The sequence below is a fragment of the Eubalaena glacialis genome, chromosome 15, assembly GCF_028564815.1.
Source record: "Eubalaena glacialis isolate mEubGla1 chromosome 15, mEubGla1.1.hap2.+ XY, whole genome shotgun sequence".
In the NCBI taxonomy this organism is placed as follows: domain Eukaryota; kingdom Metazoa; phylum Chordata; class Mammalia; order Artiodactyla; family Balaenidae; genus Eubalaena; species Eubalaena glacialis.
Window position 1 is genome coordinate 65,031,004 of NC_083730.1, and position 16,269 is coordinate 65,047,272.

The 16,269-nt window shown below is 35.4% G+C and overlaps 1 protein-coding gene and 1 non-coding gene across 2 annotated transcripts; one reads left to right on the top strand and one right to left on the bottom strand.

The window, feature by feature from the left end:
- Positions 1-273: 273 nt before the first annotated feature.
- On the bottom strand, positions 274-16,226 carry CEP76 (centrosomal protein 76). Its single transcript, XM_061169687.1, has 12 exons — positions 16,085-16,226; positions 15,226-15,381; positions 14,082-14,163; positions 13,232-13,456; positions 11,929-12,114; positions 9,939-10,036; positions 9,432-9,560; positions 7,110-7,298; positions 4,570-4,736; positions 3,194-3,527; positions 1,110-1,327; positions 274-549 (listed from the first exon to the last, which is right to left on the bottom strand). Exons 1-12 carry the CDS (start codon positions 16,145-16,147, stop codon positions 411-413), a joined length of 1,986 nt encoding a protein of 661 aa, XP_061025670.1. The 5' UTR covers positions 16,148-16,226; the 3' UTR covers positions 274-410.
- TRNAR-CCU (transfer RNA arginine (anticodon CCU)) lies at positions 10,935-11,007 on the top strand. Its single transcript has one exon. It is a non-coding gene; the product is annotated as a tRNA-Arg (tRNA).
- Positions 16,227-16,269: the final 43 nt, after the last annotated feature.

Below are 16,269 nucleotides of genomic sequence, written 5' to 3' on the forward strand. Positions count from 1 at the left end.
CCCATTAATCTATGAAAAATAATAATCATATTAATTTTACTATGGCTCAAACCCTTAGATAAATAACTTTCTGATTACCTGTCAATGTAAAGAAAACTGAGTAAATTTTATATTCATATTTAAACTACTGACTACCTATTAACAAAGTAGCATTTATTAAAATAGGATACACACTTAATTTATACTAACTTCCACTCAGATTTATACAAGTTTTTCATCCTTAATTTTTAAATACACACATGATTTTTTTCAAACATTATTAGTCAGGTATATACAAAAGTGAAATATGACATCCAAGCCAGACTGTGATTTTTAAAATAATGAATCTCTAAACAGCTAGTAACGTATCAATACAATGTGTAAAATTCCAATAAAATACAGGTATATTCTTATAGAAATGTTAGTTAGTCCTATAGTACCGAGCGATATTTACAAGCAAACATGATCCAAACAGCACATGCAGATTCAGGGTAAGTAAACACTCGGACACGAACTGCCAGTCGCACCTGGTCTCCACGGCAACAGATTATTTCTTCACAGAAAGGAGACCTACAGAAGAAAGAAAATGTATTCAATTAAGAAATGAATTTAGGTTTTACTTTCTTATTCCCAAGAAAGTCAGTATTTAAAATGATTTTTAGGGATAGGGAGGGTGGGAGGGAGACACAAGAGGGAGGAGATACGGGGATATATGTATACGTATAGTTGATTCACTCTGTTATACAGCAGAAACTAACACACCATTGTAAAGCAATTATACTCCAATAAAGATGTTAAAAAAAAATGATTTTTAAAAATCCTGTCTCTGCTACCAATGGCTCTGTAATTTTGGTAAAACTATTCAAATTATAAACTATTTCCTCATAGTCTATAAATTTTTAAAGTGACGCTAGATAAGATCAGTGATCCTCAACGAGATTGCACCAAAACCACTGGGAAAATTATCCCAAACTCTCCAGAGCTACATTCTGGTCCTAATGAATCACAACCTGTGGCAGGAGGATACATCATAAGAGCTGCCTGTGTGACTCTGAAGTCATTCCTAAATGAGAACCATACTGATGGCTGAGATTAAGTCAGAAACATCTATGATGTCACAATCCACCTACCGAAGACACGTGGCAAAGGCGCGCCGCGCATTTCTATACACAAAGTGTATCGGGAACCCTTTAAATGTGTGACCATCAGGTACAGCCCTCCTGATGGCGTCCTGAAATTCTTCATTGCCCGCAGATATACTGGTTGTACGCTCAAATTCATAAGATGCCAGAGCTGGTGATAAGAGATAGGAAAGCTGGTCTTCCCAAACAGTAGTGAGGCCAAGATCCTACAGCAATCGAAAGGGAAATTGATTATTTTAATGATTATTTTAATAATTGATTATTTTAATGTATGCTAAGAAAAGATTTTTAAAACCTGTCATAATTTTCTTCCTATTAATTATTATAAGGATACACAGAAGTAAAAATTATAAAAGGAACCACAGGTATCAGGTTTTACTTCTTAGAGAAACAACAAAAATCGGCCAATGCAATGTTAGTGAAGGCTCCAAATCCTGTACTTCCTTAATATCCACAAGACCATAAGGAATCATCCTACTGCGGAAGACACAGTGTCACTGAATTCTGAGGTTAAATTTTATTTAACTTTAAAGGGTTTAGCAAGATTGAATCTGCTTAATTTGATTGCTCCCACCATAAATTCAACTGTAGTATGGGAGAAAAGTCAACAAACAAATTGCATATATAATTAAACTCAAATATTTACCAAGCATTTATTCTGCAAAAGGTACCGAAGAGCACAGGCTTTAGGCCCTCAGGGAACTTAAAACATGTTGAAGGCAATTCTAATGTCATTTATAATATCAAATGAACTATTGCTATCTAGACACGAGATTTTTTTTTAATGTTACAAACAAACTCAAAACTCTAAATATTTTGATTACCATAACAGATCTAATTTCACATTCAGTTACAACTGGTTTCAAGTGATTCCAAGGTCTATGATCACCTATACTTTTCCTCGGAATCCCACTTGCTGGTTTACAGACACCATTAACTTAGCTAGTGATCATCAATGGCATCCAGCTCAGTTTTGTTTTCTTTTTCTATACAAAGTAACTCTTATAATGTAATAAAATATCGGTTTCATTTGTGAACAGGAGCTAAGAAAACTAAAAGGCAATACAAGCAACGGAGGGCACAAGGCAGGGGCTTTGGCTTCCAGCGGTGCAGTGAGCTGGGGCCCTGACCCACCTATTGCTGCAAACACACTACAGATGCCACATTAAATACTACATTAAATACTACAGATGCCACATTAAAAACATATTCCTAAATGCTTTGAGGAGTTGGCAAGTAGGTAAGAAGATTTTAGAGGTCAAAGCTAAGAGTAATTGGGGGCCCAGAGAACATACTTGGTAATCAGCTTGCCTTTGATGGTCTCAAGGAATGAGTATCAGGGCTCACCCAAGGTGGGGAGTCTACTAGGGAATCCCAAAAGGTGAATTAGAAATCAATCTTCTGTAGAAGTTTTGGACTCTAGTCTTTTGTTGGTTATATGTGTAGCAAATAACTTTTCCCACTCCAAGGCTGCTTTTTCACTCTCTTAATGATTTCTTTTGATGAACATAAGTTCTTAAAATATACTAATCTTTTCCTTTATGATTAGTTCTTTTTATGTTTCCTTTAAGGCCCTTTACAAAAGAAATCTAAATGACTAATAAGAAGCTTGATCTCATTAGTAATCAGGGAAATGCAAATTAAAGACACAATGAGGATACCATCTTACATCTACCTACTTTAATGTAATAGAAAAACAAAACAAACTAAACAAACCTGGAAAAAAATGAATATGAAAAAAATTAACCCAATATTTTCAATGGGGAATGATTTGAATAAGTACTTTACAAAGAGGAAATCCAAATTCACAAAAGTCTGACCAAGTCCACCATTCTTCATTTCTAGAAGGAAGTAATAAATTCTCGAAGTATTGGTGAGTTTAGAAATATTTGAATCTCAGAACTTTACTCTCATGATTTTCAAAACTACACGCTTCATAAAGGAAGGGATTGAATTTGCTTTGTTTAGGGCTAGAATATTGATTGGCACTATTTTACATGCCCCCCAAAAATTATTAAATACATAAACAAATGAAAAAACTGCACGAAAGCACAAATGTCAGTGTTAATTACCTTCCTGTGTTCTGACACGAGTAGCCTGAGCTGCATTTCAATTTCATTGCTTGTTACCGAAGCATCGATTGTGGACGCACACAGCGGAGGGAAGGGAGGGAGGGACGTCGTGGCCCCTGGAGCACACACGGATTTAACTGCTTCCTCACTCATGGGTTTCCATTTGGACTCATCATTCAAATCAAACACACAGCTTTCTACTGAGTCAGAGGGCTGACAGTTTCCCAGGAACATCTGATGATTGAAAACACAACCGATTGTTCGATACGGGTACAACGGTTTGGACTGTTCAGCAGCTGAAGGCTCATCAGGATTGGTAGGTTTGTGGAGGTATCTAAAAAAGATTAATCATAATTTTATATAATAAGAACTTGAAAATTAAGACGACAGCAGCTTATTGAGGAAAAAAATTATTCTAACACTTAAGGTCATAACTATTTCCCAGGACTACAGTTTAATACTTGTTTTTCTTTCTTCTATTTCCACAATCTGATTACTCTATGTTAATTGTATGGCACATCTTACGACATAGAACCAATTTTATTCCTTTAACACAAGAACATATTCTGTGTATAGCATTAAGATCAAAAACATTTATCAGGTAACAAAATAATTTAGTTACACATTTTTAGGTACAACTAATTAAAATGATTATCAACCAGGGAAAAAGAAAACCCAGGAAAATGAGAAGAGGGCCCAGGGCTGTGCCTTCAGGAACTCCCACATTTGAAGATAAAATGAAGGAAAACAGAGAACAGCCAAAGAGGAATAATGAAAACTGAAACACAGTGCTACGAGAGAAGCTATGGAAGAGAATGTTCCAGGAAGGAGTGAACATTTCACTCTTTCAAAATCTGATGACACTGAAAAGAAGTACAGTGGATTTACCAACACAGAGTTGGTAACCACATCAAATTTTCAAAAGAAATGCTTTACAACTTGTATTTATTTTTAGGCTGAGGGACGATCATCAGGAAAAACATATGCCAGGACATCCCTGGTGGTCCAGTGGTTAAGACTCCACAGTTCCACTGCAGGGGGCACGGGTTTGATCCCTGCTCAGGGAACTAAGATCCCGCATGCCACGTGGCACACACGGCCAAGAAAAAAAGAAAAGAAAAGAAAAAACATAAGCCAATTACACAAAATTAAAAATAAACATAATTCACTTTTTATTAATATCATGTTGGTAAAGAACATTTTAGGTGTACAAATTTTCTTAGAGTTTAGTTCATAGTTATCTTACTTGAAGTAATTTTTTACATAACCAAAATTATCAATACGTGTCTTCGAGTATCATCAATACAAACAAAGAACCTATAGTTTACAACATTTACACCTTCATGTTAATATCCTTATAAACTTAGTTGACAAACCTGTGTCCTGTTAAACTCTCCCAAAAAGTGATGGTTCCATCAGTCCCACACGTCATAACCCATGCGTGGGGCACTCCCTTGGCCTTTGTCCCGACACAGACAAAGGCTTCCAGCCCATATCCGAGAAGGAGGCTGCACAGGAGGTTGGCATGGTCTTCACAGTCTCCCTGGAAATGAAAGGAAGTAAAATTAACTATTTATTCCTTCATATTGTTTCCTCTTTAAATATTTAAATACAAAATTGCAATTAAAAAGTATTATTAAATTTTCACTTTTAATCATTAGTCCAGTGTTAAGCTAAAACAATGAGGGGAAAAAAGAACATACAAATTTTAAAAGCACCTATTTTACAAAGTCAGTGCCTACAAATGTGATAAGTCATAATATGTACACTTTAAGATTCCAAAGTTTATAAAGAACTCATACAACATAGAAAGAAAAGCAGTAAGAATTTAAAGGTAAATAGCTAAAGGGCATGAACACACAAGCTGACAAATCATATAGTAGGAAATGAAAATAAATGGGAAAATACTCAAACTTAAAATAATGAATTAAAGTATCTATACATGATCGTTCTAAGGAAATACATACATAGAAAAAAATGATTGGATAAAAGAACAACAGAACACCAACAATAGCTACAATTAGCATAGATTATACATATATAGTTTCCCCTTCTCTTGTCTAAACTCTCTTTGATAATGTTATATTACTTTCACAATTTTAAAAAATTATGAAACAACAAAAATAATAGAAAATATCTGACATTTTCTGTGAAAAAAGTATTAAAATTAATTAAACAGTAAGGCTATAATTATATGAAGATATGTATTTAAGTGTAGGACTACAGGTAATATACAAAAGCAAAAATAACTACTGAGTTCAGTGTTAGAATGAGGGATGATTTCTTTCCCCCCAAATTTTGCATTAGTGGCTCTACACTGCTGTCTTTTAATTAACAATAATAAAACAAATAGCATCTTATAATTGTTAAATTGAGTTTTGAAAAATGTAATATCCAACCTTTTAGACCCAGTTATTTCTATACATGAGATTTTGTATTAGAAAAAAATTTCAAAAGAAAAATAACAATACAACCAAAGACATTCAATGTAAAAATTCATTCACAGTGATATAAAAAAATTGGAAGCAAGCCTAACTTAGCCAAAAGAAACAGTTCCTATGATGGCAAAACAGATCCTATGACAGCAAAACAGTTAAGTAGATTTTGTATATCAACTCATGAAAACTTTATTCAGCCATTAAAAGATGGAGATCATAATGACTGTAGCAACACATAGGAAAATGTTCTAAGCATAATGCTACTTTATAAAAGCAGGGCACAAAATTTTATTTATATCAATTATAATTATGGAAAAAAATCATATATACACAGGAGAGAAACATAAAAATATAAAAATAGATGAAAAATAGAATTATGGGTGAAATTTCACCTTTACTGTTGTAAAGCTATTGTTTGTGCAAGAAAATATTTTAAATAATTTTCAAACTTCTAAGTCAAGCTGTGCTATCTCTTCAAATAAACTCAGGTAAAAAAAACAAAACAGAGAATCAAAGGGGTTGATTATTTGTTTTACAAAAGAATTATTTAGATAATAATTTAAAATATGTACCATTCCTACTATATTTGAAATTTTTAATTTAAGTTTAATTCCATACATACAACTTCTGGGAACTACAACTTGGGAATAAATCAAAATAATTTTTTTGATAAGTAATGTTTAACTGTTTTCAATTGTCTTTAAAAATCTTTCCAATTGACAAATCAATCTCTAATCTAAATGGTTTCTTCCAATGTATAAGCTTTGCCTTGTGAATACCCATATGTACTATTTATACAACTTCAGACTAAAAATTATTTCAAAACAATAATACATGAAAGAAATTTATTTTTTCTGTTGTGTTTCAACAGAGTTGGAATGCTAAAGATAGTCTTGTTTTCATAACATCATCAAAATTTTTAGAACACAGAAAATTAAAAAATATCCCATAATATATAAAATTAGTTTACTGAAATCAATTCATTTACGTTCAACATCAATATATACACACAAATTCTTAACTATATACTTATATTTGAAACTAAATACCGTGTAATCCAACATTTTTTTCCATATTCATTTTGTAACTGCCATTTTCTCTTTAAAAAAAAAAGTACCATCTAAGCAAATTTTAACCCATGAATAGTACTAAAACACCATGGTTCTGGTCTTGGTGCTATACCTAATTCACTGTTTACCTCTCCACCTTGGTTTCTGACACTATAGTACTTGTAGGTCCCTACACCTCACAAAAATCACATTATGTTAAATAAGAAATTACATGAGAAAATAAAGATGTGAAGTTTTTTTTTAATGTACTGACATTTAAATGTTAAGGAAAATGATGAAAACAAGACCCTGACTTGTTCAAATTGACAATACGTACTTTTTTCCGAAGTTAATTCTTTTACAAATATACCATAAACTCACAATAACTATGATGTACTGGTTTTTAGTTCTATTATGTGTGTAGGATACCTTGTTTCTACAGAGAAAGGCCAGCAGAGTGCACCACTGTTCCTGTTTACCTCCTCCTCCGATAACAGGGGCTCTTTCATAACCAAGGACATTAACAAATCTTGCTGCTTGCCTTGGAGTATCCAGAAGCCTCCCAGCTCGAAGTGGTTTAACGTAAGAACAGACTGGTCTATTTATCCCATTTTCATCCTGAAGGAGAAGGGGAAAACATTATCTGTAATGACAGGTTAATCATTCCCAATTTTAACACTTTTTCTTAGAATACATTAATGAGAGAAAATAATTCTGGACACCACTTCTTGAGTGCTCACCTTACATGCAGCACTAGGCTGCTGAGTGTTGTGCGTGCAATTTTCTTTTAATCCTCATAACATCTCTTATTATTTTCATTTCATCGATAAAGAAACTGAAGCTACACGCAGAGCAACTAAGCTCATGTGCCACAACTACTGAGCCCTCGTGCCACAACTACTGAGCCCTCGTGCCACAACTACTGAAGCCTGCACGCCTAGAGCCCATGCTCTGCAACTAGAAAAGCCACCGCAATGAGAAGCCCGCACACTGCAATGAAGAATAGCCCCCGCTCGCTGCAACTAGAGAAAGCCGGCGCACAGCAACGAAGACCCGACGCAGCCAAAAATAAATAAATAAAATAAAAAATAAATAAAGTTAAAGAAACTGAAGCTACAGCTATTACACAACAGAGCCAGGATTCAAACACTGAGCCATCTGACTCCAAAGCCTGTTGACAGTAAGAACTTAAACCATCGTACGACCCAGCAATCCTACTCCTGGATGTACATCCAAAGCAACTGAAATCAGCATCTCAAAGAGATACCTGCACACCCATCCCAGGTCACTGCAGCATTATTCACAATGGCCAAGTTACGGAAACATCTAAGTGTCCATCAAGGGATGAATGGATAAAGAAGGTGTGGTGTGTATGTATACACAATAGGACATTATTCAGCTCTTCCGTGTGCCATTTCTCCGATCCACTTCCTCCCTCCCTCCCTGTGCAGGTCCCCTCTCTGGTCCGGGATTCCACAGGGCAGTGAATAACCGCACCCCAGACTACATAGACAGCAGGGAGCCAGTTATACCTCAACTGGTTTCTCTTCACCCTTGTCCTGACGTCACCTGCCCAGACATTCAACGTATAGACAACGCTATTGGAAAGTCAGAAGCCACTTCCCGCATTTCCACCACCAGTCAACTAGGTCTCCCATTCTCAAGCTCCTCACCTAGAAACTGAACCATTTTTAGCCTGTTCTAAAATCTAGGGAATGTAGGTTAAAGCTAGACAAATGTATAGGGTCTGAGAAATACTACCTAAAATACTACACTATACTCATATGAAAGCACCTACTTGAGGCTGAATACATATAAAATATTTGAATGGTTTCTCAGAAGTTGTAAAAAAAAATGGATCTGATCATTTATCTTATGTTGGTTCATTAATAAGAGAAAATGGGCTTAGGATACAGAAAAAATAGAGGCAGAGGGACTTCCCTGGCAGTCCAGCAGTTAAGACTCGCGCTCCCAATGCAGAGGACCCAGGTTCGATCCCTGGTTAGGGAACTAGATCTCACATGCTGCAACTAAAGATCCCGCATGCCCAACTAAGACCTGGCACAGCCAAATAAAAATAAATAAATATTTTAAAATTATAATAAAAATAAACAGTAGAGGCAGAGATAATAACTAAAATGCTGTAAAATATTGCTGGTCACCAGCTTAGAGATCTGGGTTAAATAAAATTATTACATGTAATATTGTTTGCCTTAAAAAAGTACCCTAACAAAAAAATACATGCCTACACTCCCAATTCTGCACATGAAAGTTGAATTTATATATAAATTGCAAAGTGTCCCAGTACTTAATTATTTAGTACAAAGTATCTATCAAGGACACACTCCAAGTTAAACAAAATGAGTTTTCATCTAGTTTAAATCAAATATATTCAAAAAAGGTTTAGAAAAACAATTGAAAAAGAAAACCAAAATAAAACAAAGATTGTGTTATGTCACTCACCTACTTACTACTGTAAGAGAGTACTACAAAATCAGCATTGTATTTTATAAATAAACTTTCATTTGTCTGGAATAAATACACTTTACAAATTCAAGTTAAATGAAATTTACATTTACAACAGTAAATCTCAAATAAATACATTTTACAAATTCAAGTTAAATGAAATTTACATTTACAACAGTAAATCTCAAATAAATACATTTTACAAATTCAAGTTAAATGAAATTTACATTTACAACAGTAAATCTCAAATACAGGTGTGAAGCTTTTCTCATACAATTTACAAACCTGTGCAAAAATCTTAACCAGCCGTGAGTTGTGTGAGGGTCGAATTTGCAAATATTCTCTCCACCACTGCTTAGCATACACAAGAAATAACCGCTCTTTCTCTGCAGTTTTCTGACGTTCCAAAGCAAGCTTGAAATTTAAAAAAATATATATCAATTTATATTCATTCTGCTTAATTAATTACTTCAAATATGTAACAAATCTCTGCATTTCCTCCATCGTTACCAGTACCCTAATCGAAGACACCACCATCGATTGTCTGTAAGGGCCTCCTAACTGGTCTCCCTGTTCTCACACTTCCCAGGACAATCCAGTCTCCATACAATAGTCAGAGCCACCTTTTTTGACCCCAGACAAAAATTTTTAAATAATGATTCATATTGTCCTTCTCTTGCTTAAAACTAATAAATGATAATTTTCTAAAAAGAGAACACTTTCTACAATTAACAAGTAAATATACTACTATGAAAACACACACACAAAGAAGAGAAATTCAGGATTATTTACCTGTGTGTTCACTACTTCCTGAGATAATGTTTGATTGAGTGGTGGGTACATCTCAAGTTTTATATTTAAAATTCCCACAGAAACTTTTGATTCTGTGCCTGTAAATGTAAATAAATGTAACTTCAGAAGTTTCAATACTATATATATTTAGTCAATCAAAGTTTAACCAAAATAATTTAAGAATTTTTGTACTTTACCACTTACATGGAATAAAGATAATATTTAATGTCACCTTTAATATTCATATTAAAAATTAACCAAATCAAATTAGTTTTTATTTTGTTCAAAGGCCTTTATCTAGCTATAAGGAGATTACCTATTTTCTTAGCTTCCAAATCACATTTTAAAGGACTTTTCAGACCTAAAGAATTTATGATTCTTGATTTTTATCTTCATTAAAAACAAAGTCAAAGCAACTGGTTTTTTATTCTTCTTTTTTTTTTAGTATCAATAATGTATTATGTGTCAATCCCAGTCTCCCAATTCCTCCCACCCCACCCCCCCTTGGTATCCATACATTTGTTCTCTACGTCTGTGTCTCTATTTCTGCTTTGCAAATAAGATCATCTGTACCATTTTTCTAGATTCTGCATATATGCATTATTACACGATATTTGTTTTCCTCTTTCTGGCTTACTTCACTCTGTATGACACTCTCTAGGTCCATCCACGTCTCTACAAATGACCCAATTTCATTCCTTTTTATGGCTGAGTACAAAGCAACTGTTAACACCACATTCTCAGAAAATATTTATATATTTTGTCACATATAGTAATTTCCATTTATCCCTTCCCATTTTTCACATTACATGTGGTACAAATTTTTAATCCATGCCTGGATCTAAAGAATTAGAAAACAAATATACTTCACACCAGAACTATTTAATATTTCTTTGATGAATCAGAAATTTCCAGGTCATTCTATGACTATAGTGTTAGGTCTGTATTTGAAAACAAATAATAGGTATCTCTTTTGAGAATAAATATCCTGGGACTTCCCTGGTGGTCCAGTGGTTAAGACTCTGCACTCCTAATGCAGGGGCCCCGGGTTCAATCCCTGCTCAGGGAACTAGATCCCGCATGCCGCAACTAAGACTCAGCGCAGCCAAATAAATAAATAAATATTTTTTTGAAAAAAATCTCCTACATAGAGCTTTCTCCCTACTATTTACTTATGGAAAAACGTATTCTGGGTTCTAACTTATCAAAATCTAAATTACTAAAGCTCTATTGTCCACTGGCCAAGTTTAACTCTGTAACCAAATTTCAATACCACAAGTATTGTGTCGGCCAAAAGGTTCGTCCAGGTTTTTCCATAAGATCTTTTCGGTCAACCTAGTAATTGCATAATATGTAGTGTTTAAAACAGTGCAGGTTTTATTTTGTTCTTCATTCCACTAGCAAATATTTATTACATATCAGGTAGCATGCAAGATTCCAGGAAAACAATGGTGACAAGACAGGTACCATCTCCGTTCTCAAACAATACTACCATTGATACTGACATTGAGCAAATTAGCCCTTCTTTGAGCCCCTTTCCCACCTGTAAAAGGTTAGAAGAATACCTACTCCATGTTCTGCAAGAACCGCTGGTACAGGAATGCCCTGGCACTGATGGGATGCGCAGTATTCTGGGCTGTGCTAGGATGGAGGTTGTCACGTATGGGTGAGTGCGTTCGTGCGTGTGTGAAGAATCTTAACTTTCTTCATAGCAAATAAATTTGGAGGAAAAAAGCCCTCAAGATTTCTTTATGCATCTCACAGAAAAAAATTTTTTTCCCTTAAGACAAGGCCAGAGTGACAGTGAAGTTCTATACTCACACTACTCAAGACAGTTCCTAAAATTATAATACTGGAGTCCAATTGTAATTCCAATGAAACTCTTTTTACACGTTTCCCCCTTGGCTTACAAAGGCATTTTTAAAATGTAAAATGTATTTACAAACCAACTGTGGCTATAAAAAGGTAACAGTGATATTAATCATCATACCTACACCCATAAGTTCCACAGTAAGATTGGTGACTCCATTTTCTGAGCCCAAAACTGATCGCCATTCAAGAAAATAGGATGCTACTAAAGTGGTCTCGGCAAATATGTCTGTTTTGATTAGCACCATATGAACTGGGTCACTTATTGATAACATTGTTGTTGAATCAGCCATTCTAGTTCCATCACCTAGCAACATAAGCAAAAAAAATTACACCACATTACATATCCAGTTAGACCAACGTAAAAGAATACTTTCACTGAAAAGGATACTAATAATAAACAAATAAAACCAAACAGAGCAAGTTGGCAATGCCTCAGGAAGCATGCTACAGACTGGGAATAAGAGTATAGTCCTATTTGTATCACTAACTTTTGAGAGGACTGGTGGAACTGTGACAAGTTACCTAGTTACTTAATGCATATTGGTGTTTTCTGACCTCTAAGAGGTAAGTCTGCTCTTCAAAAGTACATAAATAATATATGCCACCACAATAAAAAGGCCTTCAAACATGTCAACATTCCCCTTTAATATTTCCCTTTAATAAAGGTACCATTATACCATTATTCCCCTTTAATAAAGGTACTTTAGGAATAAAATACCTTTATCCCAAAACCTCTAGAAACAACCACTGTATTATCTACACAAAACTGAAAGATCCAGCACCTTGGAGCTAGCAATTTAAGCCATTAACTGCCTTATTAAGGTAACATTTTTCACCGGGTAAAAAATAACAAAATTTTAGTAGTGCATTAGCCATCTCAGTAATCTAAAATTCTGAACGTATAATTATAAAACTGTTAAGTTTACAAATATGTTATAAAGATTTTGATATTGACAACTAAAATATGTAAGATACCTTTACAGAAAGAAACAATGTTAAATAATTACAGTAATCAAGCATCATAATTTTAAAGTCATAACAATGAGTAATAGATTCACATCTAAACTTTGATTGTAAAAGTTACGTGACATCGTAAATCTAGCCATCTTTCAAAAATGAGGATCCTGTCTCATTCTCCACCTAACAAGCATTTAAATTTTTATTACTAAAGAACCAACCATTAAAACAGTCAAAAAATAATATTCAGGGAAAACAAATTTGCAAAAAATAAAGCAAGAAGGTAGGTATAAATAGTTTACGTAGAAAAAAGCAGCGAGGGAAAAAAAATAAAACAAAAGACCGGGAGATTCATCCATTATAAATCTCTCCTTAAGCAGAAGTTGTTTATTGCAGAAGTTGTACTGCAATAAAACCTAACAAAGATTTACAAAATTAAATGGCAATTTATTATTGCTCCTTACCTAAATTTTCTCTGTGTACTTCAAGTAAAAAGCCATCATGAAAATCTGGTTCACAGGCACATGGAACAGGTTTAGAACGAAAACGTTGGTTTCGAAAATGTAAACATAAAGTAAAGGTTGAACAAGCTTGTCCTGGTAAAGGCTCAGGTTCTTGCAGGTGTTCCAAGAAAGCTTTTCCACCCAAAACCTGAAGGTAAAGATACCTCCGTGTTGGATCAATATTAGCTGTAAAGTGTAGCAATATATATGAGGAAACTGCCAATTAACTTAAGCAATGTGATCAAGACAATAGGAAATAATAACTTGACAGAAATAAAACCAAAGACTAAATAAAGAAAGAGTAACATATTACTATATACCAGGCCCCCGTGTACCCCGCGAAGAAAAGATACCTAATAAGATATCTTTTTCTGAATTTACACTCTGGCTACTTTCTCCCAGCTAGAAAGGAGTCAGAGCCAAGGTTTAGGATACCTTTATTTTTTAGTTGCTTATCCAACATTCCTTCACCTCCACAAACCAACTCAAACAATTACCAACTCAGCTAGTATACTTGTTAGATAATTACACTGCCATTAAAAAAGCAAGGCTGCACAATTTATAAGCTATATTAATAAAATATGAGAAACAGGTGGTCCTGTTTTTGCTTCCACTCAGCTATACATTAAATCTTCTGATATACTTCATGCAAAATAGAATCTAGGTTTTTTGGATGATTAATCACAAAAATATAAGTATTTCATTATGGAAAAAAAAATTGAAATGTTTTCTATCAAATACCAAACAGTATAGCCCATCAATATGCAGTACTATCCACAACTAAATTAATGTTAAAAAGAAATACACATACTTTTTTTTAACAACGTTGATTGTCTGTCAGTAAAGCCAACAGGTTGTTTTGGAGAGGAAGGGAGTTCTTGATCAACATTATCCTAGAATGGCAGAAAAAAAATCAAAACAAATTAGAAAACAAAAATTATAGTTAAGCAAGGAAATGCCAATAATGGGACTAAGAAATGAACCAAAAGCAGATAGGATAAAACCCCCTCAAAATGTCCTTACTTTCCTAGCATAGTTAAAATAATGAAAAGCCTGACAAAACAGTAATGTAACTGGTCACGCCTAAAGTCTAACACGAAGGAATTAATGATCTTCAAGCCACGTCCACAGAATGCTAAAACAAATTCTTAACACTTTACAGAAGGTTAAATTTTCTCCAAACCTCATATAACATCTGGCTTGTGATTCCACCAGGAACAGAACTGATTTTAATAAGGAAGTGACACATTCACACAGCAAAAGCTGTTACTAGGTCAATTTTTATAACAAATGAGTTTATAAACCTCAAAAACCAAAAAAGGATGCTGTACTAAAACACTTATTCCCTGGTGTATTATGAAGTCCATCCAATTTTCACAATATATTACCTAGGTATTGAGGTCACAGTCTCTCATTATTGCCTCATTTTCAAAAGAAGACCTACTTACTAATTTGTGCACTGAAAGGCTATCACCTCACTACTGACCTATTTGTATGAAAAGATTTGAAGGTTCTTATGCAGACAATTATTTTCTTAAAGAGACTGATAATTTGTTCATCTTAGAAAACACAATGCCAAAAGAATGTGTTTATTTTAAAAATAAGCTTAATCTAGAAAAATTATAGAATATTAGTAAAAAAGAATTAGGTTGGAGTGAACTAATTTGACTAATATATATACTTAAAGTTACAGACCTAGAAAATAACAAGAAAAAACTCTCACTGTAAAGGGAATAATCAGGTCCATAACTCCAATTTCACTGAGGCATAATCCTACCTGCTCCATTCAAGGGTAGAGTAGCTCATACTTGAGACAAGGATATTACTAGACAAAATGGTCTTATTTAAAAAGTAGTTTTACTAAAAGGAGAGGCCCCAAATATGGACCCTATGAGCAGCAGTAAGCATGAGAATATACTTAGACTCTCAAATTTTTCCTCTAAAAGATTACTCACAGTAACAAAATTAAGTTCTTTCATCACATCATCAATGATTCCCCGGCGTCTAAGGGCTTTGATCAAATCTTCCGTTGATAACTGTTGCTGATCAGGTGCCAGTTCTTCCCGTATGGTCTCAGCAAGGATTTCTCTTATCCTGCCATGGACATCCATCTATGCAGAAAACTCGCATTACGACTTACAACGTTACAAATCAGTCAAAGATTGCCAACTAGCTAACCTCTTTCTAAAATACTGACCCGCCCCCCAAAAAATAATAATCATAATGAGAGTGTACATAGACTAAATTCAGGAAGACCTCTAAAGTAACAATAAATGTGAAATTGTCACCGAAATTCACTGAGAATAAAGATAACGTTTTTAAAAGGAAAAAAAACTTTAAAGATGAATTTTTTAGTACAAATCCTAGAAATAAGCTCTACTGCTTATCTATTACCTTTGCTAGCATTTCCCCACAAATAACACTCAACCGAAACCAGCCTTTTGAGAGTAGAGCAGAGACCTGCAGGAGACGATCAAAGGCTAAATGTCAGCTTTCAACTTTTTAGATGTGACCGTGAGTTAACTGAGTGACCCTTTATGAATCTGGGGGACACAGTGCCGTGTCAGGACCACGGCGGGGCTGAAAGACGCCGACACTCGGCACAGGCGCGCGGCGGGCGGGAGGCGGCTGCTGCGGGGCCCCAGCTGAGCCCCGAGCACCAGCAGCCCCTCCGCCGCCACCTCCCCGGTGAAGCGACGGCCTGCGGCCCCACAGCCGTGCTCGACGCGGCTCCGCGGGGCTTGCCTCCCGCCCCAGCCCGGCCCCCGCCGCCCGGCCCCCGCCGTCCGCCCCCCGCCGTCCGCCCCGCCTCGCCTTGCTCAGCTGCTGGTGGATGAGCTGCTTCAGCTCGGACGCCTTCTCCGGAGGCAGCGACATGCTGGGTTCCCCTTCGGGCGCCCCGGCCGCCGCAGCGTCTCCGCGGCGGAGCGAGAGCCCGCGACCGCTCGACTCGCGCGCTCCCGGGCCGCCGCGTCAGGCCGCCGGGGAAAGCGGGCGGG